At 43.8% G+C, this 22748-nt stretch overlaps 1 protein-coding gene across 4 annotated transcripts in view; it reads left to right on the top strand.

Annotated features, from left to right (window-relative positions):
• Positions 1-22748, top strand: part of ANK1 (ankyrin 1) — a 214361-nt gene that overhangs the window by 99680 nt on the left and 91933 nt on the right. For all 4 annotated transcript variants that reach the window (XM_029064844.1, XM_029064843.1, XM_029064842.1 and 1 more), the window contains exon 2: positions 18389-18490. In XM_029064844.1, the coding sequence (XP_028920677.1) occupies positions 18389-18490 (102 nt within the window). The remainder of the gene's footprint in view (positions 1-18388; positions 18491-22748) is intronic.

Raw genomic sequence — 22748 nt, 5'->3', positions numbered from 1 at the left:
TCTCCCTCAACCCCCTGGAAAGTAATGGTGGATGAGAAGTTCTTTTCCTCCACCACTGAATTTCACTTTTGCCATAAAGTCTAGCTCTCTTCCCGGGTTGCAGAACCCATATTTAAAACACCGCCTCCCTGAAGGGATACGTAATGAGGAGATGATAATGGCCTAGTAGAGTAGCAGTGGACCTACTTTCACATCGAAACCAAGAGGGAGAAGGGAGACCAAAATCAGGCAGACAGACCTAGCAGCAGAATCATTTTCCAACATGAGGACACCAAGAGAGCCCAAAGGGAAGGAAAACCGGCTAACAAATCTGTAATTAGTGATTCTTCTGAGAATATATTCTGCATTTGAACCAGGAGGGATACAAAGGAAATCCCATTGGAAAAACATTAATTGAATAGAAAATTTGAAATTCTCTTTCTCTCCATTTCTTGCCCAGAAATCTCAGTTTTAATGCTGGCTCTCTCATCGGAACCTTGAAGCACCTTTCTTTCTGATTTAAAAATAGGAGCGGGGGATGCCAACCTTCTTAAAAAGAACATGATGGAGACGTGTGCCAAACCAGCGGGTAGATGATACCCGACTCTGGTCACCTCCTTAAATAAACTACAGCGTTTGGGATCGCTTTGTGCTGTTGAGTTATGACCCAAGTATTAACCTAATTAGCCTCTGATGGTTTGGCTCACTGTGAGCTGTAGTACGTGAGAGTGGATAGAAGAACTACACAAATTCTCTCTCCTCTTTCCCCTTTTCACATCCCCTCCATAAAGGTAAATAAGCAGTGGGATCCCAGAGGGGGACAAAGACCCTATAGATTCTAGATACTAACAATAATAATAATAATTTTGATGTTTGTTAAACGCTTAATAAGTGCCAAGCGCTGTGCTAAGCACTGGGGTAGATACAAGGTAATCAGGTTGTCCCATGTGGGGCTCACAGTTTTCATCCCTATTTTACAGATGAAGTAACTGAGGTACAGAGAAGTTAAGCGACTTGCCAAAGGTCACACAGCTGACAAGTGGCAGAGGTGGGATTAGAACCCATGACCTCTGACTCCCAAGCCCATGCTCTTTCCACTAAGCCACACTCCTTCTAACAAGTTCTCAACGTTCTTAGTATAGGTGACGAAGCAGCATGGTGTGGTAGATAGAGCATGGGCCTGGGAGTCAGAAGGTCATGAATTCCAATCATAGTACAGTGTCTGGCTCATAGTGAGCACTTAACAAATACCACAATTATAATAACAATAATAATAGTAGCAATTATTATTATTATTGTTAATTGGCTGGAAAGATGAGGGGTGTGTGTGTATTTGTGTGTGGTGGGGTGGGTGAGTGTGTGCTCATTCATTCATTCATTCAGTTGTATTTATTGAGCACTTACTGTGTGCAAAGCACTGTATTATGGACTTGGGAAAGTACAATGTAACAACAGACACATTCCCTGCCCACAATGAAGTCGCAGTCTAGACAACAATTCATAGTCTAGACAAGGAGCTCATAGCCCAGACAAGGAGCTCATAGTCTAGACAAGAAGCTCATAGTCTAGAGCTCAACTAACGTGGCCTGTGCTGTCTTAGTAAGGAAAAATATTTTATTCACAAATAAATGCTGTCTCCTCATTCACAGCTTACAAGATCTCCAATGGGAGGTCAGGGCCCCGAGGGGGTTGATAAATTCACTTTTTCTTAGTAAAGGGTGTAGTTACTGGTAACTTCCCCTTATCAGCAACATGCAGAACTCCCAAAGCCGGTGCCCCTCCTGGAGTGTGGGTGAGGACCAGGTCAGATAGGAGCAGAGGCAACAGCAGGACTGCCCCTGCCTATGAGCCTACCCCGAGACTTTCCAGGGAGAGAAAGAAAACAGTAGCCGGTCGGAAATGTGCCGAAAAGCCTCAGTTGTGAACATCTGTCATCTGTCTCCCTCTTTAAAATGTAAGCTCATCGGTGCAGAAAACACATCTGCTACCTCTGTTGTATTGTACTCTTCCAAATTCTTAGTACAGTGTTCTGCACATAGTAAGTGCTTAATCAATACCATTGATTGATTAAAGTGTAGACTAGGATGAATCAATCAATCCTCCATAGCAATTCCAAAATGGTTTCTTCTCATAGAAGTTTCCCAATTTGCTTATAGCTAGGAAGACTTATGTATGTTTTCTTCACATAGGGTGTGTTTGCTTGAGTGCAGAAGGAGGGTCACTTGAGTTATATTCTTAGAGTGACTTTGAATACATGACTGAATATTTTGGCCTCAGTTTCCCTATAGACTAATGAGATCAGAGACATTCCAGGTGCTGGGAAGATTAGTGACCATTTATAGAAAGGATGTGAGACTGCTCATTGACAGACACTTGGGGAAGTGCAAATATTATTACAACGTAGTGGCCAACCATCAATCAATCAATCAATCAATGGTATTTATTGACCATTAATATTTGCAGAGCACTGTACTAACCACTTGGAAGACTACAATGCAATAGAATTAGGAGATATGTTCCCTGCCCATAACGAGCTTACAGTCCGGGGTGGGGACGGACATTAATATGAATAAGTTATTTATAATATATACTTTAAAGATATGTACATAAGTGCTGGGGGGTGGGGGTGGGGCAAATATCAAATGTCCAAAGGTCACAGATCAAAATGCCTAGACGACACAGAAGGGAGGGCGAGCTGGGAAAAAAGCGAGGTCATTTCAGGTTTTAGCCAATCTCCAACCCACCAACAGGGGACACTGCTGTGGTTTCAAAACTCAAGTCTTTACTCTTGGGACCCATTGGGTGCAGTTCTGCTCTCTGAGATGCCTCCTTGTAAGTCGCCATCCTACTCCAAATCTTCCTTAGAGCCAGGCTAGTTCACTGAACCAGAAATAAGTGCAAGGTGAAATGTCACATAGTGAAAATATATTTTCCACAGCATCATGACAACACATTTGGCCGCAAGCTTCCCTCTCTACTTGCCTGCTCAGAGAACCTACAAAGTGAAATTTACTTAAATGTTTCAGAGTTTTTATTTGAAAACCTACAGAGCGCACTAGCCCAAAGGTACAGATCAAGTGTTTAGATATCCACGTGGGACTCATAACTTGGGTTTCTCTCTACTTTTCCGTTCTCTGTTCAACTGCCACAGGCAGATGTGCGTGATTTCAGCGAGTAGATGTCATTTTATGGCTCTACGTGGATAATGATAGGGAATTCAGAGCAGAAAGGGTTAGGGAAAAGGAACTGAATGAACAGGCAGCAGAAAATGAAAAAGGAAAATGACTTTCCTAAGGTAGGGAGAAATGAGGAAGAAGATAAATATTGTTTCATCTCTGTAGAATGATAGGACTGGATGGAATCTAATAATAATAACTGAGGTATTTGCAAGGTACTTACTATATGCCAAGCACTATACTAAGTGCTGGGGTAGTTACAAGATTATCAGGTTGGACATAGTTTCCTACTCCATTTGGGGTTCACAGTCTAGAGGAGGAGAACAGATATTTAAGTCCCATTTTATAGATGATGAAACTGAGACACAGAGGGGCTAAGTGACTTGCTCAAGGTTTGTCACACAGCAGATAATGATAGACCAGAAATTTGAATCCAGGCCCTTTGACACCCAGGCCCGTTCTCTTTCCACTAGGCCATACTGTTTCTCCATCAGTCATTTCATCTAACTTCTGCCAGGCAGAATGACTTTAAATCATTCCAGGCAGTTGCTGTCAATACTCTCCTTATACCTTGTCAGCACCGGGCAGGCATGTTTTTCATGAGTGGATTTTTCCGTAGTCCTCTGGCTTGGTCATGGCGCTTTCCGGAGCAAGCCTCATGCAGAGTTCCTAACAGATGCTTATGGTGGCTGAGCTCTGTCCATGCCCCAAGCCAACAGAAACAGGATTGCCCCACTAGTCTTCTCTGAGCCTACCTCAGGAATCCTGACATCACTCCGCTAGACCGCCAGCTCGTTGTGGGCAGGGAATATGTCTACCATCTCTGTTATATTGTAATAGGCTTACTCTGTGCCCGGGTGACTACAAGCAAATCGGGTTGGACACAGTGCCAGTCCTGCCTGGAGCTCACAGTCTTAATCCCCATTTTACAGATGAGGTGACTGAGGCACAGAGAGGTGAAGCGATTTGCCCAAAGTCACACAACAGACAAGTGGTGGAGCCGGAATTAGAAACCAGGACCTTCTAATTCCCAGGCCCATGCTCTCTCCACTCTCCCTCTGCTTCACATTCAGTAGATGCTCAGTAAATACCTCCAATTTATTAATTAATAATAATGTTGGTATTTGTTAAGCGCTTACTATGTGCCGAGCACTGTTCTAAGCGCTGGGTAGACATAGGGGAAGCAGGTTGTCCCACGTGGGGCTCACAGTCTTAATCCCCATTTTACAGATGAGGGAACTGAGGCACAGAGAAGTTAAGTGACTTGCCCACAGTCACACAGCCGACAAGTGGCAGAGCTGGGATTCTAACTCATGAGTCCTGCTTCCAGGGCCCGTGCTCTTTCCACTGAGCCACGCTGCTTCTTGAAACTGTAAACTCCTTGAGGGCAAGGATTGTGTCTTCTTCCTTTATTTAACCCTCCCAAGTGCTTAGCACAGTGATAGATAATAATATCTAAATGTTATACTCCCTGAATGGGATTCCCTTATTTATATGTCCCAGTGTTCTGGTGACTTTTTAATTTTTAGCAACAGAACAATATTGCTGACTCATGCTCAACTTCTAGTGACTTTGATATTTTTCTTCTATACTTGCACTTACTCCATTTTGAAGAGGTCTAGCCTTTAGTTCCTCCCAAAGGCAAAATCTACCCCAGGTTTTAGGACCAGAATGTACCAGTATAGCCCGTTTATAGAGGAGCCATCCCCAAAGCAGGCTCTCTTGTGTTTCCTTGGGCTATGGGTTGCTGGAATGGGCCAGGATCTACCTCCACTTCTCCAAACATTCCACTGGACTAGAATTTGTTTACTTCCAGCAATGACAACAAATTGATCCCACCTGTCTGTATGTCGGCTGCTCTGGGAAATCGAGTGGACCTGCCATAATGGTATCCTCCAACCTGCTCTGATAGGTCATTAAAGTTTGTGAGTTTCTGGCCCTGCAGAGTGTGGAGGGGAAGATTCCTAAGTGTTGTCTGGATATTAGCCACCAGGAGTTCCACCTCTACCACCCCCACCCTCCTACATGGTGTTGAGTTGAAATATTCCTCTTTGCATTGCCCAATTTGGATGTAAGTTAATACTTAAATGCTTGGCTCTGCCCTTTCCCCTCATCATTTAATTTGGTTAAGGCTTGAGGGCAGAGATCATGACCAATCATTCTAAAGTAATCAATCAATCAATGGTATTAATTGAGCACTTACTGTGTGCAGAGTGTTGTATTAAGCACTTGGGAGATTACAATACATCAGAGTTAATAATAATAATAATGTTGGTATTTGTTAAGCGCTTACTATGTGCAGAGCACTGTTCTAAGCGCTGGGGTAGATACAGGGTAATCAGGTTGTCCCACATGAGGCTCACAGTTAATCCCCATTTTACAGATGAGGTAACTGAGGCACCGAGAAGTGAAGTGACTTGCCCACAGTCACACAGCTGACAAGTGGCAGAGGAGGGAGTCGAACTCATGACCTCTGACTCCGAAGCTCAGGCTCTTTCCACTGAGCCATGCTGCTTCCCAGAGTTGGTAGACACATTCCCTGCCAACAACCAGCAAATGTCTTTTTTAAAAAAATTGAGTTTGTTAAGTGTTTACTATGTGTCAGTCATTGTAAATAAGTGCTGGGGTAGATACCTAGTTGGGCACAGTCCATGTCCAACATGGGGCTCATATTCTTAATCCCCATTTTACAGATGAGATAACTCAGGCACAGAGGAGTGAAGTGACTTGCCCAAGGTCACAGAAAAGACAAGTGCCAGAGCAGAATTAGAACCCAGGTCCTTGTAACTCATTCACTCATTCATCCATTCAATCATATTTATTGAGCTCTTCCTGTATACAAAGCACCATACTAAGCACTTGGGAGAGTACAGTGTAACAGTAAACAGACACATTCCCTGCTTACAACAAGCCTGTGCTCTGTAAACTAGGTCACGCTGCTTGAGTAAATGCTCAATAAAAATCACAAATTGACTGACTGATTTATCAACACTGCATTCTGGAAGCTTTTACATACCTCCCTTAGACATGTAGCCATCACTGGGTGGAATTCAGCCAGCTGGGCAATCAGCGGCAAAGCAGCACTGGACAGTAGGTAAGGACCATAAGGAAAGGCTATTGGATTTGTTTGAAACCATTATTTCAAGAACTATGAATACACACAACTCATCAATTAAAAAAGATTATGATACTTGCCTACCTGGCATAGCTCTTGCTGGTGATTCCCTTTCCATCATGAGTTACCGTACTCTGTGACCCAAGATGGCCTTTTTATTAGAGAAGAGCCCAGCCCTTATCAATTCTCTGTGACATCCCTGACAGTTTGCCCAATACCCTATTTCCTTTAGCTAATTCTATGTGTTTTTGGTCGCTACCCCTCTAAGTGACCTCATTGTGATTTATTCAGGGGGCAAGGAATTTCACAGAGAATAAAGCTAATTTCTTTTACTGTACAAGCCAAAACCCCAGGGTGAGTAATTGTACCTCCAGATTTCAGAAACTGAGGAGAGAAATAAAGACAGAGAGGTGGGGGGTGGGAATGAGAGAGATGGGAGGAAGGGAGAGAGGAGAGAGAGAGAGAGATGGAAGGGAGGGAAGGGGAGAGAGGGAGAGAGAGAGAGGAGCTAGTCTGTTTTTTGCTACTCAGTTTCAGTCAGTGGCTCAGTTCTCAGGCTGGACCAGGACGTCTGTGAGCTGGCATCTCAGGACCCCATGTGAACCAATGAAAGGTGCAAATTGGTTAAGGTGAATAAGGAATTTATCATGCTCACCCTGAGCATACTTGTAAGCTGGAAGGCATTGGTTTGGGCGGGAGGGGGGACCTGAAAGCATGCGGCTCAGCTCTCCTCTTCTCTATTGGATGGATCCGACTTCTTCATCCATCGACCGGACTTTACTCACTCCCATTTTCAGGACAGCACCTGCCGCCGTGACCCGCCCATTTTGCTTGGCTCACCATCATTTCTCTGGAGACAGCTTGGTATTAAATATCCCGTCTGACATAATAATGGAGAGAAAATGAAGAAATTCCATTAGTAGCTGGCGAGCATAGGGGCTCTGTGGTGCACTGGAGCTGTGAGGACCGCCTGTATTTTTAGCCAGAATGCAATGTAACTTACTGGCTCACACAAAGCTGGGGAGTAGCTAACCGAAGAAGGGGGGGAGAAGGGAGACAGGGCTCGGATTTCAGCTCAAGTGCTGGACTATGGCAGCGAGACAGGGCAGGTCCGGTCCAGACACTCCTGTGAGTATACAACATGCTTGTCATTTGTCGATAATGCGAGCTCCTTGTTGCTTTTCGGCTTTATTTATGCACAGACACCAGGCTGCTTTGCCGCTGCTTGCCTCCGTGCTAGGGATTTGGCAAGCTGCATGTGAACCGCTTTGCCGCTGGAGCCCGGGTATTGATATCATTTTTAATCTTTGTTGGTCTGTGCTTTTAATGGGCAGGAAAAACCGGCTGGGCTGGGTTCTTAACTTTCAAGGGGCTTTCAGCAAAAGGGCTTTCAGCACTGTGATAGAAATCCTTTCTGTACGGCTGAGGGGTTGCCCTTTTGCTGCTTCATACTGAGGCGGGGAGCTTCTAGCAGAATCCAGAGGAAATTTCCTGTGGATTTAGAAAGCGAGAGTCGAAGCCAGTCAACTTATCGCTCCGTGAATGATCGAATGCCCGACCTGGTACCGGTAGTTCAACTTGGCAAAGCCTGCCTTTCTGGGAGAGAAATGTGGCCCATCCCAGCCACACGTCCTGCTCCTTCCTGTGGAGACCATCAAGGAAATAAAATCCCACTCCTGTTTTCCTTCCTACCTGAATCAGTCATCATTACTGACCTCCGTCCCACACCCTGAGCAAATGGTTTCCATTCTAGTCTCTGTCTCTTATTTCCAAAGCAAATCTAAGGGGGAGGAATTTCCATTCTGTTGGGTTGAAACTCCCTGGGCCAAATTGGGAGGGGTTTGTTTTTTCAATGAAGAAGTTGGTGTTGCCAGCACATGCTCCCTCCTTAGGGGCGGTCCTGTCTGCTCCTGCCACTGTTCCCACTACTGATTTCTTCCCCATCTGCTTTCCCTCCAATACAGAGTCATTGCACTAAAGGACTTCCCAGCCGGAAGGGGAAATCATTGGAAACTTTATTGAGGCTCTTCTGTTATGGTATTTGTTAAGCGCTTTTTTTTGTTTGTTTAAATGGTACTTGTTAAGCACTTACTATGTGCCAGGCACTGTTCTACGCTCTGGGGTAGATACGAGATGAACACATTGGATAGAGTCCCTGTCCCACCTGGGGCTCACAGACTTAATCCACATTTTACAGATGCAGTAACCCCGCCCGGGGCTCACCGTCTTAATCCACATTTTCCAGATGAGGTAACTGAGGCTCTGTGAAGTGAAGTGACTTGCCTAAAGTCACACAGTGGGCAAGTGGCATAGCCAGGATTAGAACCCAGGTCCTTCTGACTCCCAGGCCCCTACTCTATCCCTAGGACACATTGCTTACCATGTGTCAGGCACAGTTCTCAGCACTGGGGTAGATTCAAGGTAATCAAGTTGGGCACAGTGCATGTCTTAAATGGGCCTCACATTCTTAATCCTCATTTTACAGATGAGGTAACTGAGGCACAGAGAAGTCAAATGAGTTGTCCAAGGTCACACAACAGATAAGCGATGGAGTCAGAACTAGAACCCGGGTCCTTCTAACTCCCAGGCTGGTGCTCTATCCACTGGACACTCTGCTTCTCTTGCTCTTGCTGCCCATTCCCAGGATACCCACTTCCTTAAGGGGTTATGATTGAGATGTCTGTGATGTCAGTTTGCCTTTCTGAAGCAACATACTTCTGAGAGGGTCCCAAAGTTCTTTATGAAAGTAAACCTCTGTGTAGAGAATCTATGGCCAGCCATATTGAACGCTTCAAAGTTGTAAGCTAGGAAAATGATGCACCCAATAGGCATTCTGAAGCGATAGGCAATTTGAGAGGTGATTTTTTAAAAATGTTATTTATTGAACATATACTATGTGCCATGCTGGCGCAGATACAAGATAACTAGGTTGGACACAGAACATGTTCCATGTGGGGCTCACAGTCTAAGTATGAAAAAGAACGGGTATCAAATCACCATTTTTATAGATGAGGAAACTGAGGAACAAAGATGTTAAGTGACTTGCCCAAAGTCACACATCTGGCAAGTGGTGAACTCACGATTAGAAAGCAGGTCCTCTGACTCCCAAACTCATGCTCTTTCCCCTAGACCATGCTGCTTCCCCAGTGATGTGGGTAGATTGAGTAGGCTAATGGGGGAAGTGAAGTGATTGTGTCCAGACCCCCTAGAAACCCAGTGTGCGTAGAAAAGGAGCCCAGAAGTTCTGATTCTTCACCAGTTATAAGTACAAAGTGCCATTTTTCATGATGTTTTTGGAGGAGGGGACTGTTTCACGGTAGCATAAACCTCATTTGGGGAAATAGTCAAGTGAAATGGACATGACACATCTCTGTGATTCATCCCAAAGTACTTGAGGGTAAGCAGAAACATAAAACTAGAAGCCTGGAAAAGCTAGAAACCTATGTGATATTTTCCTTCTCCTGCCAGATACACTGCAGTTTTCACAGGCCCTGGATCTATAAAATCTTTTCAGAAGTGGTTGAAATCATTTTAGTGAGAACCTTTCTCAGATTCGTTCTGTCAGGTTTTCTGGGAAAGGAGAACTGCTGTCTCTAAACTCGTCTGTGTTTGTTCAGCTACTGAGAGCTAATGTTCTTTCCCTTTTAAAAGGAGTATTAAACTTTATACCCAATAAGGAAGAGGTCTGGTGTCAAGCTGAAATCACCCAGAGCCCTAAGGAACTCCGAGCTGACACTGCTTTAGTGGAGCAGGGAGAGCTGACGTGAGGTTCTGAAGATCCCAAATCAGGATTAGGCCTACACTTGAGGAGCAGATGGGGTGGAAGCCACAGGCCACAGATCAGACAGTACACAAGCTTCATTTAGGATGTTGGCTATAGAGAAGCAGTGTTGCCTAGTGGAAAGAGCACAGGCTTGGGAGTCAGAGGACATGGGTTCTAATCCCAGCTCCATCACTCATCTGCCATGTGTCCTAGGACAAGTCACTCAACTTCTCTGTACCTCAGATCCCTCACTGGCAAAATGGAGATTTAAAATCTCATTCCCCCTCCTACTAAAACTGTGAGCCCCATGTGGGACCTTTTTTCCTGTAGTGCAGTGCTTCTCAAATAGTAAACACTTAACAAATACCATTATTATTATTATTATAGAAGAGTGTTCGTAGCAGAGCAGATAAGCTAATATAAAAGGGGAAAGACTGTCTGACATGTCCAGCCTATTCCTAGATGAACCAGGAAGTCCTAGACTTGGACATTCAGTGTGCTAACTCTGTTGTATTATACTCTCCCAAGCACTTAGTACAGTGCTCTGCATATAGTAAGCATTCAATAAATATCAATGATTGATTGATTGATCTGTATAGGCAGAGATGCTGTCAGTCAGGTTTTTTATATTAGTGTCTGTCTCACCCTCTAGTCTGTAAGTTTCTTGTGGGCAGGGAAAGTGTCTACCAATTCTGTTGTGTTGTACTCTCCCAAGCCCTTAGTACAGTGCTCTGCACAGAGTAAGCACTTAATAAGTAGTAATGATTAACTGATGTTAAGAGGGACAGAGGAACCATAAATAATAGCAGTAGTAGCATTTGGAATACCCACTGTACAAAACCAACCAGATCCTCAGGGACAGACTTCTCCAGACTGTAGGCTTGTGCTGGGCACAGAATATGTCTGTTTACTGTTCTATTGTCCTCTCCCAAGTGCTTAGTACAGTGCTCTGAACACAGTAAATGCTCGATACATATGATTTAATGATGAATGACTCTAATGGGCTAGACAAGCCAACACATATTACAAACATAACAGATAGACTGTGATTGTGAGACCAATCAATCAATCTGTCAACCGTATTTACTGAGTACTCACTGTATGCAGACCACTGTGCTAAGTGCTTGAAAGAGTGCAGTATCACAGAGTTGGTGCACACAGTGCTCACAGTCTTGAAAGAGCTCACAGTCTAGAAGGAGCTCAGTCTAAAAAGACAGGGACCATGTAAAATTCTCACCTGTGTATTCTTTCCCAACACTTAGTAAAATGCTCTGCATACAGTAAATGCTTAAGAATTACTATTACTACTCCTAAAGGGTAGATGGAAAAGTCAAAATATTGAATAATTAAAGTTCAACAGATAATTATTAAGGGGGCCAAAGAGAAGACAAGGCCAGAAAGGTGGGGATTAACCAAGAGTAGTTTTTCAGGGGGCAGCTTTATAGGAGGGCTTTGAAAGTGAGATGGGATTGAAGTGTGGCAGATTTGTAGGAGGCATGAAATTCCATGCAAGGGCAAGGTGTGATAATATATGGGAGGGTTATTAGAAAGGTAAAGATGGTAAGTTAGTTTGGGAAGAACAGAGAATGCAAACTATTGTAGAGAGAGAGAGGAGAGTAATTAAGAAAGAGACAGCTGGTCTCCACTCCAGTGGTTTGGAGTTTTTGTTAAATGTGGACAATAAGAATATACTTGTTTTATTTGTTAAACACCTGCTCAGTGCTGGGAAAGATACAAGATAATCAGGTCAGACACAGCCCCATCCTAGGACTCACAAGGAAGGAGAACAGGTATTGAAACCCTATTTTACAGATGAGGTAACCAAGGCGCAGAGAAGTTAAGTGACTTTCACAAGGTCACAAAGCAGGAACTGGGATTAGAACCCGGATCCTCTAGCTTCGAGGTTCATGCTGTTTCCACCAGGCCATGAGCTCCTCAAGAAATGGCTAGCCATTGGAATATAGCTCTCTTTCAGACAAAGGGCCATTTGTTCTCCTGTTGAGAGAACTTCAGTTTGTCTATAACATAACCAGTCTGTGATTTTTTAAAATCTCAATTTTTTGTCTGTCTGTTTTCCTAATTAATCCGAAAATTCCCTGAGGACAGAGAACTCATATCTTGCTTATGTTGGTCGCTTCTAAATATTTAGTAGTCCTCCGTCGTAAAGGGACTAATCATCTTATTGTATATCAACTCCAGAACTTAGTATGGTGCTTGGAACAAAGTAAGGGCTCACCATATATCCCCATTATTATTATTATTATTGGAACAAAGCTTCACCTTCAGTGGATGCTCAATAAATACCTCTGATTGATTGCTTGACTGACACAATCTAAGATTGCAGTTGCGGGGAAGGCTTCTGCCAGCCTTTCTGGACATTTACCTTAATGATAAAGGTAGAGAGATTCAATTTGAATGTCAACTGCCGCCCACCCACATAATGGCCAGAAATCCCCAGAGTATGGTTAAGGGAAATAGGTATGGGAAAAACATTTTGGTCTGGGTTATAAGTGATGGATAAATCTGTAGATGTGGGAATTGCTTTTTTGGTATTAGAAAGATTCAGTCAGATTATTTCAATCTATCTGATATGTGTTTAACAACTGTAAAGCTGCCCCAGGTCTGGAATGCATTTTGAGCCTAATGTCCGCTCAGCTACTCCCACCAGTGGAAAAGCAAAGCAAGTGCTTGTCCTACTGGAAATAAAATATCCAAAATTAAGGTCCTGTGGAAATAGGCAGTCCAGCATTGGTCTCTTGGTTGCTGAAGAGATAGAAGCCCCTTCTGACAGTTCCCTTGGGGCTGAGCAGGTCTATGGCGTGGCATAGTGGAAAAAGCATGGGCCTGGGAGTCAGAGGTCATGGGTTCTAATCCAGGCTCTGCCACTGATCAGCTGTGTGACTGGGCAAGTCACTTGCTTCTCTGTGCCTCATTTACCTCATCTGTAAAATGAGGATTAAGATTGTGAGCCCCACATGGGACAACCTGATTACCCTGTATCTACCCCAGTGCTTAGAACAGTGCTTGGCACATGGTAAGTGCTTAAGAAATGCCATCATTATTATTATTATTATTACTAAGTCCTCTTTAACTCCTTTCACCAAGCCACTGGGAAAATTGGTCAATCAATCACATTTATTGAGCACTTACCAAGCACAGAACACTGTACTAAGCATTTAGGAGAGTACAGTGTAACAGAGTTGATAGACACATCCCCTGCCACTTTATTTTTACTTATGTATAGCATGGAAGAAACTGACTTTTCATGACAGTTTGACTATTATCTTTGAATTAGGTTATGTCTCTCTCTCTCTCTCTGTTTCTCTCTCTCTCTCCCTTTCTCTCTTTCTTTCACATGATCTATACATTTCCAGAGGCCTCTGTCTGCTTTATGTGTTAAGCTGCAGCTTCTTATTTAGACCTTAATTAGCCATGGGATGTTTTAATTTGGCGCCTTTTGGGTTTATTCTGCATTTCAATCCAAGTTCAGCCAGCTCTCTATTTAGACTATTCTGGGTCCGTCGTCATTTTGAATAACTGAATTTTTCTACTGAAAATATGGTTTGCTGTTGAAATGGTTTCCTCTTGAAATATAGTCACATTTATTGCCTTCCCTCTACATAAGATGACATGATGGAGTCTGATGATGGAGTCTCGAATCAAGAATGACAGATGAGTCTCAGTCCTGAAACCTCAAGACCAAAAATCTGCCTAGTGGAATTGATGACAGTGCTAGGAGCTGACCAGCCTGGCTCACACTCCCGGGCACTGTGGGCCAGGTTCCTACTGGGGTAGAAGGTGCAGAGAGCACCTAGGCTGACAGGGGTGCAATACATTGTGGAGAGGAGGGTTGGTCTTAGGCCCCATTAGCCAGCTATAGACAGAACTGGGAACCAGGTCTCCTGATTCCTCTTTTCACTGAGACAGCAACCATTCATAAAAACTAAAGGCTGAAGTGTTACTTCTGCCTTTATTTAATAGCTTATGCACAGTAGGTGATGTTGAAGACCTGTTCCTTCAGTAGCGACTGGTTTGGGTGACTAAAATCCTTGAGGACAGGAATCATGTCATCTTACCCTCATACACTTTCCTGACTGCTTAGTACAGTCCTCTGCAAACAGTAAGCACTCAATTACCATTTGATTGGTTCTGCAATCGAATACTCCATTCCATTTGGCATATATTGTGATTTATACCACAATGTTATGTATCACAGAAGGGACCCATCAGTTGTACCCTTCATTGGCCCGTAATCACTCTGAACACTCTTTACAGCCCCCTGGCCCTGCCAATATCTAGCTGTTTCCAGCTTTTTAAAATAATTGGTATTTGTTTAGCTTTTACTATGTCCCATACACTGATCTAAGCACTGAGATAGATACAAGTCCCTGTCCCACATGGGGCTCACAGTCATAATCCCCATTTTACAGATGAGGTAAATGAGACACAGAGAAATGAAGTGACTTGCCCAAGGTCACACTGCAGACAAGTGGCACAGCCCGGGATTACTACCCAGGTCCTCTGACTCCCAGGCCCGTGGTCTATCCCCTAGGCCATGCTGCTTCCCATTTGGAACACCAGTATATAAAATCTTCAATAAACCAGACAGGAACATACACCAAGCAAAGTCTAGATAATCAAGTTTTCTGGATAATGGAAGCCTGGATAAAAGTGCTTTGATTGAATTTGGTCTCAAGTAAAAGCCTCAAGGAAATGCTAAGACGTGAAAGAAATTACACTTGAACACTCTTTTCCCCTAGGCTAGTACTGCCTTTCCTAATGTTTGAATCTAAATATCCTTTCAGAATCAATGGACACCAACATGCATTACCCTAATGTCATCCTGAGAGAATGTTTCCTCTGGGATCACAGTAGAGGGGAAGAAGCTAGTATCATCTCGTCTTCTCCAAGATGTTCTTTTAACTCTGCTTTCCTGGCAGAGAGACAGGGAGGCTGTGGTCTGTAAGACAGAGAGGCCAAGGGGTGAGGACAGACCACTGGCTGCTGTGGATGAGTTTGGTGAAAATTATATCCAGTGTGGCATATCACGTGATTCATTGTATTTGTTAACCACAATGGAAATAAACCACCAAGCCCAAGTTTTCTTTTCTGCATTCAAGGTGACTGTTGGTAGGCAGTTATGCACTGTGCCCTGGTCCTGATGTACAGAGACAAGGAAGTGACTGGTTTTCTACTTTCAGTAATTAATTAATGTTGGTATTTGTTAAGCGCTTACTATGTGCAGAGCACTGTTCTAAGCGCTGAGGTAAACACAGGGGAATCAGGTTGTCCCACATGGGGCTCACAGTCTTAATCCCCATTTTACAGATGAGGGAACTGAGGCACAGAGAAGTGAAGTGACTTGCCCACAGTCACACAGCTGACAAGTGGCAGAGCTGGGATTCGAACTCATGAGCCCTGACTCCAAAGCCTGTGCTCTTTCCACTGTGCTACGCTGCTTCTCAGCTTCTCAGTATTTTCTTCCATAAATCCCCAAACTGCCCCCTGCTGACTCTTAGCCTGTTCCTGAAACCTTGGGGGTTAGGGCAGGATGGGCTTTGAAATTCCATCATGATTTTGGTCCCAAACATTGGAGCTGGGGAGCCTCTGAATGGGGCTCACGTCTCTCAAAAACCTGCTCTTCGATGACTGTTTGATCTTCTGCTGTTGGTGGTGGATTCTTTCAGAAAAAATTCCACCCTGCTTTTATATAAGAAACAAATTGCAAATTTGTTTGCAATGGAGTGCAGATTGTTAGCTCATCAGGGCCAAGGTTGGCTCTCCTAATGGGCCAGGAAAGCAGCAACTATCTGAGGGTGGGCACACCGAAGACACAGAGACAGGTTCTCACTGCCACTGCCATCTGTAAGCTCCTTGTGGGCAGGGATCGTGTCTTTTTTTTGTTGTATTGTACTCTCCCAAGTGCTTAGTACAGTGCTCTGCACACAGTAAGTGCTCAATAAATACGATTGAATGAAACTCCCGAGAGTCACCCCCAGGCTCCTTGCCAAGACCACCAAGCAGCATACCTACTGTGACCAATACAAATTCTTTTTAAGTTCCTTGAAGGCAGAGATCATGTCTACTTACTCTAAGTGCATGTACAGTGCTTTGCACATAGTAAGAGTTCAGTAAATACCATTGATGATGTCTGAGTGCTTAGTTTGGGTGCATGTATAGTGCTTCACCCAAACTAAGCACTCAGACTTCATCAATGGTATTTATTGAACTCTTACTATGTGCAAAGCACTGTACTAAGCACTTAGGAGAGTACAATGCAACAGTGTTGGTAGACACGTTCCCTGCCCACTACGAGCTTACATTCAGAAGGGGAGACAGACATTAATATAAATAAATCATTTGTTATATATGCAGAAGGAAGTTAATCTCACTGATGTGAGGCAGCTCCCAGAACTCAACTCAAAAGTCCAAATCACAAGCTTCGTCACTCCTACTCTTCAGGGTCAAAGAGCCCAGTAGAGCAGTTGCAACGGTGAGAAGCAATGTGGTCTAGTGGATAGAGCACGGGTCTGGAGTCAGAAGGACCTGGGTTCTAATCCCTGCTCTGCCACTTGTCTGCTGTGTGAACTTGAGCAAGTCACTTCACTTCTCTTTGCCTCACTTTACTTCATCTGTAAAATGAGGATTAAGGCTGTGAACCCTATGTGGGACATGGACTTTGTCCAACCTGATTAGCTGGTGTCTACCCCAGCGCTTAGTGCCTGACACATAGTAAGTGCTTAACAAATACCACCAAAAAAAGATTAATCCCAAACTGACCCATCCTCACTGCTCCATGCCTGAGGGATTAACCTGTGTGTCATAATTGTGCCCTGATGTCGGGCAAACATGAGCACTGGAGTTCGGGTCAGAGGGACAGGGCTTCTCCAGTCTCAGACCGAACCCCGTATCCAGGTCAGTAGAGCATGAGCTAAAGGACCACTCTGCCCCCCTCCCCAGCTGCTTCACCTCTGATTGATTGAGTCCTAGAAACACTCAGGCCCTACAAGTTCTCCCCCCCCCCCAGCAGAGTGGAGTAGTTAGTGGTAGGAGAACACTCAAGAGTATTGGTGCCAGGTGCCATGGTTTAACCAAGATCAGAGACAGCTAGCCTTTAAACATGCTGCTAGCTGTAGAAGAGTGCTTTCAAAGCACCAAAACCACAGGTCAGTGCTTCTAACGCTTCTGCTTTCTGAAATGCAATAACAAAATTATAAAGTGCTCTACTTTAATCTAAGTGGTCTGCATGTAGTAAGCATTCAACACATATTATATGTTAATTGATTTAAGTTTGTATTTGTATGTAAATGTATCTTTTATAAGTTCTATTCCCTCTGGACCTAAGATCAATCAATTAATTGATCAAAAGTATTTACTGAACACTTACTGTGTGCAGAGCATGGTATTAAGTGCTCAGGCAAGTACAACATACCAGAAATAGGCAGGTTCCCTGCCCATAATGAGTATACATCTAAAGGGAGAAACAGTCATTAATATAAATGAATTATATGTACATAAGTGCTATGGAGCTGAGGGAGGGGTGAATAAAGGGTGAAAATCTAAGTGCAAGGGCCATGCAGAAGGGAGTGGGAGAAAAAGAAATGAGGGTTTAGTCCAATTTCTTCCATAATGTCATAATGCATGCTTTTACTGTAAGTTCTCTACTGTAATTTGAGAGTATGTATATGTGTCTGTGTATATATATGTGTGCCCATATACATATGTTTCAACACACCCTTTTGAGCTCTATTCCCGTTGGCCCTGCAATACATCTCTTAGATTGTAAGCTCCTTGTGGGCAGGGAATGTGTCTACTAACTCTGTTATAATTCTCTCCAAAGCTTTTAGTTGAGTACTCCACACGTAGTAAGTTCTCAATAAATACCATTGATTGGGAACATTCTTCTGACCACATGAGTCTATCTGGATGGAACACCCAGAAGTGGAGCTGGTCAAGGTGCTTGTGCTCTAGTACAAGTACTCTTTAACATAGGGTTCAAGGGAAGAACAACCCCGGAGTTAGAACAGTACTGAGCATGCTCTCTCAACTAGCCGGCTGCAGTTGGAAGCTGCAGTAACTCCTTCCAGAAACTATAATATTACGTATGGCATGCATTGAAGCAGTAACTTAAAGAATGCCACTCTAGTGGCCTGAAAGAATTAATGAAGCATACCCGACATGCCCAGCTTCCTCCCAGCAAGCAGCATAAGGATTGGGGAGATCATCATTTCCAGCGGTAACAAGGATCATAAGAGGATGAAGACTGCCATAAAATGAGGCATTTGGGCTAGCTAAAATGTGATGTTCTTGGAGGCAGGACATGGGATGACTCACAGTCTGCTTCTCTTTCCCTAGGCCGATGCTGCAACCAGTTTTCTGCGGGCAGCAAGGTCAGGAAATCTTGACAAAGCCTTGGACCACCTGCGGAATGGGGTAGATATAAACACCTGTAACCAGGTAGGTGAGGCTGACACAGGCTTGGTGAAAACACAATGTGACATCTTTTGGTGGTGTGCGCTTGCTTGCTTTTCTGAGTGTGGTTTCCTGAGTGTTGTCAGCTGGTTCAAATTCTGTCAAATGGGCAAGATCTTTATGAAGACTCTGACCAGATGTGAAAAGCATCAGTAATCTTCTCCCCTAAATGGCCAGGAGAGTGCTTCCTACAGTTGAGCCTCATGATGGATGAGGCAGCAGGGAAGAGACCTCCTCAAGACCCCTGGTGTGTCCTCTGTTGCTTTTGAATTAATGGCTTTTGAAGGATGTGAGAAAGAAGAGATTTTGAAGGAGAGTTACTTTCATTCTATATCAATGTTCCCAGTTTGTGCCATAGTCTGTCTGGGGATTTCTTTAGGGCTGGTAGAAGAATCAGAAACTCTACTTATCAGGGTTTTGGTGGAACAACACTGTCTGCATCTATACAGCAGACAGATCAGTAAGATTCTCTAAACAAGGACAGGGTGCTTTGTGGGAGGAGGAACAGGGATCTATGGGAGCAGTAACTCGTGGTGGGAAGCGGGGAAAATGTCTGCCAATTCTGTTATATTTTTCTCTCCTGAGCATTTAGTACAGTGCTCAATAAATGTGATTGATTGACTGAGAAAAGAAGGCTAGAAACTCCTGAAGTGTTTTGTTAGAGGACTTGGAGGAGAATCAAGTTCCTCTTGGTAAGAGAATCTGTATGTGGGACCATGCCCAGATTTTCTGGGCTTGAGTCTCAGGCCCATCCCAAGATGAAGGCAGATTCATGATTTGAAGCTTTGGGATTGTCAGAGAAACAAAGCTTCAGTTCTGGCCTTGCTGGACAAAACACTTCCAAATCCCTCCACTCAGCCTGGGCCAGACTCTTTGACCGTCCCTTTGTATTTAAAATCACTAAATGACCATCCCAAGGATTCTGGCCAATTGAAAGAAATTGGAAGTAGAGATACAAACATGAAGAGCTCATCCTCAAATACAGCAGACACAAAAAATGTTCTCAATTTTTTCATTAGTATAGTGAGCCCACTTTCCACAGATAGGGTGTGATGGTCAGCTGGACATCTCTGAAGTCTGCTTTAATTCCTTAGTTTCACGAGGGTAGTTGAATGTATTTAATCAGAAAGTACTAAATGTCTAATGTTCTGAAATAATTTAATGTCCTTCCAGAGTGGTCTAATTTACTACAGGAAGTTAGCTTATGTAGTAAAAAAGAGCTTAATAATAACAATATTTGATACAATCTCTGCCATAGTAACCATTTTTATTCTAGCATTTTACCTGGATAATTCGGACCAAATTATGGTTGGACTCAATCACCCATATAATTAATTGCTCCCACATTTTTTATTCCTTTGGCTGGAAGTTTATGGGTAATTGAGACTGGTTGATTTGATAGTGAAGGCTTGGCATCAAAGTCTAATTTTGCCCCAATTCTCCTATAGAGCAGATGAGTTGTGGGCGAGGGGGTAGCACTCTGGGTCGTGAAGGGAGTTATTTGTACTGAATGGAGGGGATATAGATAAGTGTGGTTCACTCTGCATTGCAGAGTCCTATCCTAGAAGAGCTTCAGAGCTTTTGGGATCTTTGAAGGGTTAAAATTGTCAAATTGGGTAGCTGTGGTAGAAATGGGAACAACTAAATGTTGGCAAAACTACTGCTGGAGATCATTTGCTGTTCGAGTTTAGGAATTCTAATATCTTTCTGGGGGGGGGGACTTCAGTGCTCTGCCCTGGTTACTCCTGGGGGGGCCAGTGAAGCTGGTTTCTTTTCGTATCTGTCCGGCCTGTCCTCACACTGAACCTAATCTGTTTACGTTCGATCACCTCTCTGGCTTTTTTCAGCCTGAGCTGCAGTCACCAAGGAATTATTCACCCTCTACCTTCAGAAGAGCTCAGATCTGACCCAGAGCCAAAGACAAGTAGCAGTTAATAGGCTCCACTGGAGCTCACGAGGGCTACTTTCTTGTAAACTTCAGGCTGCAGAGGCTGTAGCCTTAGATGACTTTTTTGCCTTGTCCTGTAGGCATTTTTTAAGGAATAAATTCCATACCATAAGGGGCACAGAAGGAAACTAAAAGAGTGAAAAAGCCCCTGAACTGAATAATCGAGACATATATCTTCCTCACCAAATCCTCAAACTCCAGTGCTTTACCCGTATCCGTCTTTAGCTTTGATCCAGATACTGCAATACTCTAGACTGTAAGCTCCTCTCTAGACTGTAAGCGTCTTGTGAGTCTGCCACCTCTGTTAAACCCTCCCAAGTGCTCATCACAGTGCTCTGCAGATGGTAAACACTCAAGCACTGTCTCAAGTTCCTCTCCTCCAATTCTCTCCTTGACCCCCTCCAATCTGGCTTCCATCCCCTTCACTCCACACAAACTGCCCTCTCAAAAGTCACAAATGACCTTCTTCTTGCCAAATCTAACAGCCTTTACTCCAACCTAACCTTTCTTGACCTCTCAGCTACCTTGGACATTGTTGACCATCCTCTTCTCCTGGAAATATTATCCAACCTTGGCTTCTCTGGCACTGTCCTCTCTTGTTTCTCCTCCTCTCTCTCTGGCCTCTAATTCTCAGTCTCTTTCTCAAGCCCCTCCCCTGCCTCCCACCCCCTAACTATGGGGCTCCCTCAAGATTCAGTTTGGGGTCCCTTCTATTCTCCATCTACACTCCCATGGAGAACTCATTTACTCCCATGGCTTCAACTATCACTTCTATGCAGGTGATTCCCAAATCTGCATCTCCAGACCTGATCTCTCTCCCTCTCTGCAGTCTAATATTTCCCTCTGTCTTCAGGACACCCCTACTTGGGTGTCCTGCCATCCCCTCAAACTTAACATGTCAAAAAACCAACTCATATTCCCACCTAAACCCTCTCCTTCCCCTTACTTTCCCATCACTGTAGTCAGTGCCACCATCCTTCCTGTCTCACAAACCCATAACCTTGGCATTATCCTTAACTCCTCTCTCTCATTCACCCACATATTCAATCTATCACTAAATCCTTTGGTTCAACCTGCACAGCATTGCTAAATGGTCCCTTTCCTCTCCTTCCAAACTGCTACCATGGTAATCCAAGCACTTTTTTCTATCCTGACTTGATTACTGTATTAGCTCCTTGCTGATCTCCCTGACTCCTGCCTTTCCCCACTCCAGTTCATTCTTTACTCTGTTCCCCAGGTCATTTTTGTCCAAAAACATTAATTCCATGTTTCCCCACTCCTCAGGAATCTCCAGTGATTGTCCATTCACTCCCACATCAAACAAAAACTCCTTACCATCGGCTATAAAACACTTAACCACCTTTCCCCTTCCTACATCACCTAGCTACTCTCCTACTACAACCCAGCCCACACACTTTGATCCTCTAATGCTAACCAACTCACTGTGCCTTGATCTCATCTATCTCACTGCTGAGTTCTCACCCACATCCTGCCTCTGTCCTGGAGCACCCTCCCACTTCATACCCGACAGTTACTCTCCCCACCTTCAAAGCCTTATTAATGACACATCTCCTCCAAGAGGCCATCCCTGACTAATCCCTCTTTTCCTCTTCTTCCACTTCCTTCTGCGTCACCGTGACTGGCTGCCTTTATTTATCCCTCTCCTAATCCCCCTCAGCACTTATGTACATATCTGTAATTTATTTATTTATATCAATATCTTATCTTCTCCTCTAGGCTGTAAGGTCGTTGAGGGCAGGGAATGTGTCTATTGTAATATTGTACTCTCACAAGCATTTAGTAGAGTCCTCTGCACACAATAAGTGCTCAATAAATATGATTGACTGATTGAATAAATACTATTGACTGATTGCAGAATCTGGAACAGGAGACAGGTAGCTTCGCTCCTTCAATTGCAGGGCGCTTCTGATTTCAGATTGCTGGGGAGAGATGCCTGGTCCCAAATTCATTTAGTCCATTTAGAAGTGACTAATTTCTTGTTCTATCAAATTAGCACTTGAATAACTTCATTGCTTTATGATATTTCCAGATCATTTCCCATGAGAGGCCTGTGTGACCTAATAATAATAATTGTGGTATTTGTTAAGCACTTATTATGTGCCAAGCACTGTACTAAGTGCCAGAGTAGATACAAGATCGTTAGATCCCACGTGGGGCTCACAGTCTAAGTAGGAGGGAGGGCAGATTTTGAATCCTTATTTTGCAGATAAGGGAACTGTGGTCCAGAGAAATGAAATTACTTGTTCGAAGTAACAAAGCAGGAAAGAGGTGAAA

This window comes from Ornithorhynchus anatinus, chromosome 5, assembly GCF_004115215.2.
Source record: "Ornithorhynchus anatinus isolate Pmale09 chromosome 5, mOrnAna1.pri.v4, whole genome shotgun sequence".
Taxonomy (NCBI): Eukaryota; Metazoa; Chordata; class Mammalia; order Monotremata; family Ornithorhynchidae; genus Ornithorhynchus; species Ornithorhynchus anatinus.
The sequence above is the reverse complement of the archived record's forward strand: the minus strand, read 5'-3'. Positions and strand labels throughout refer to the sequence as shown.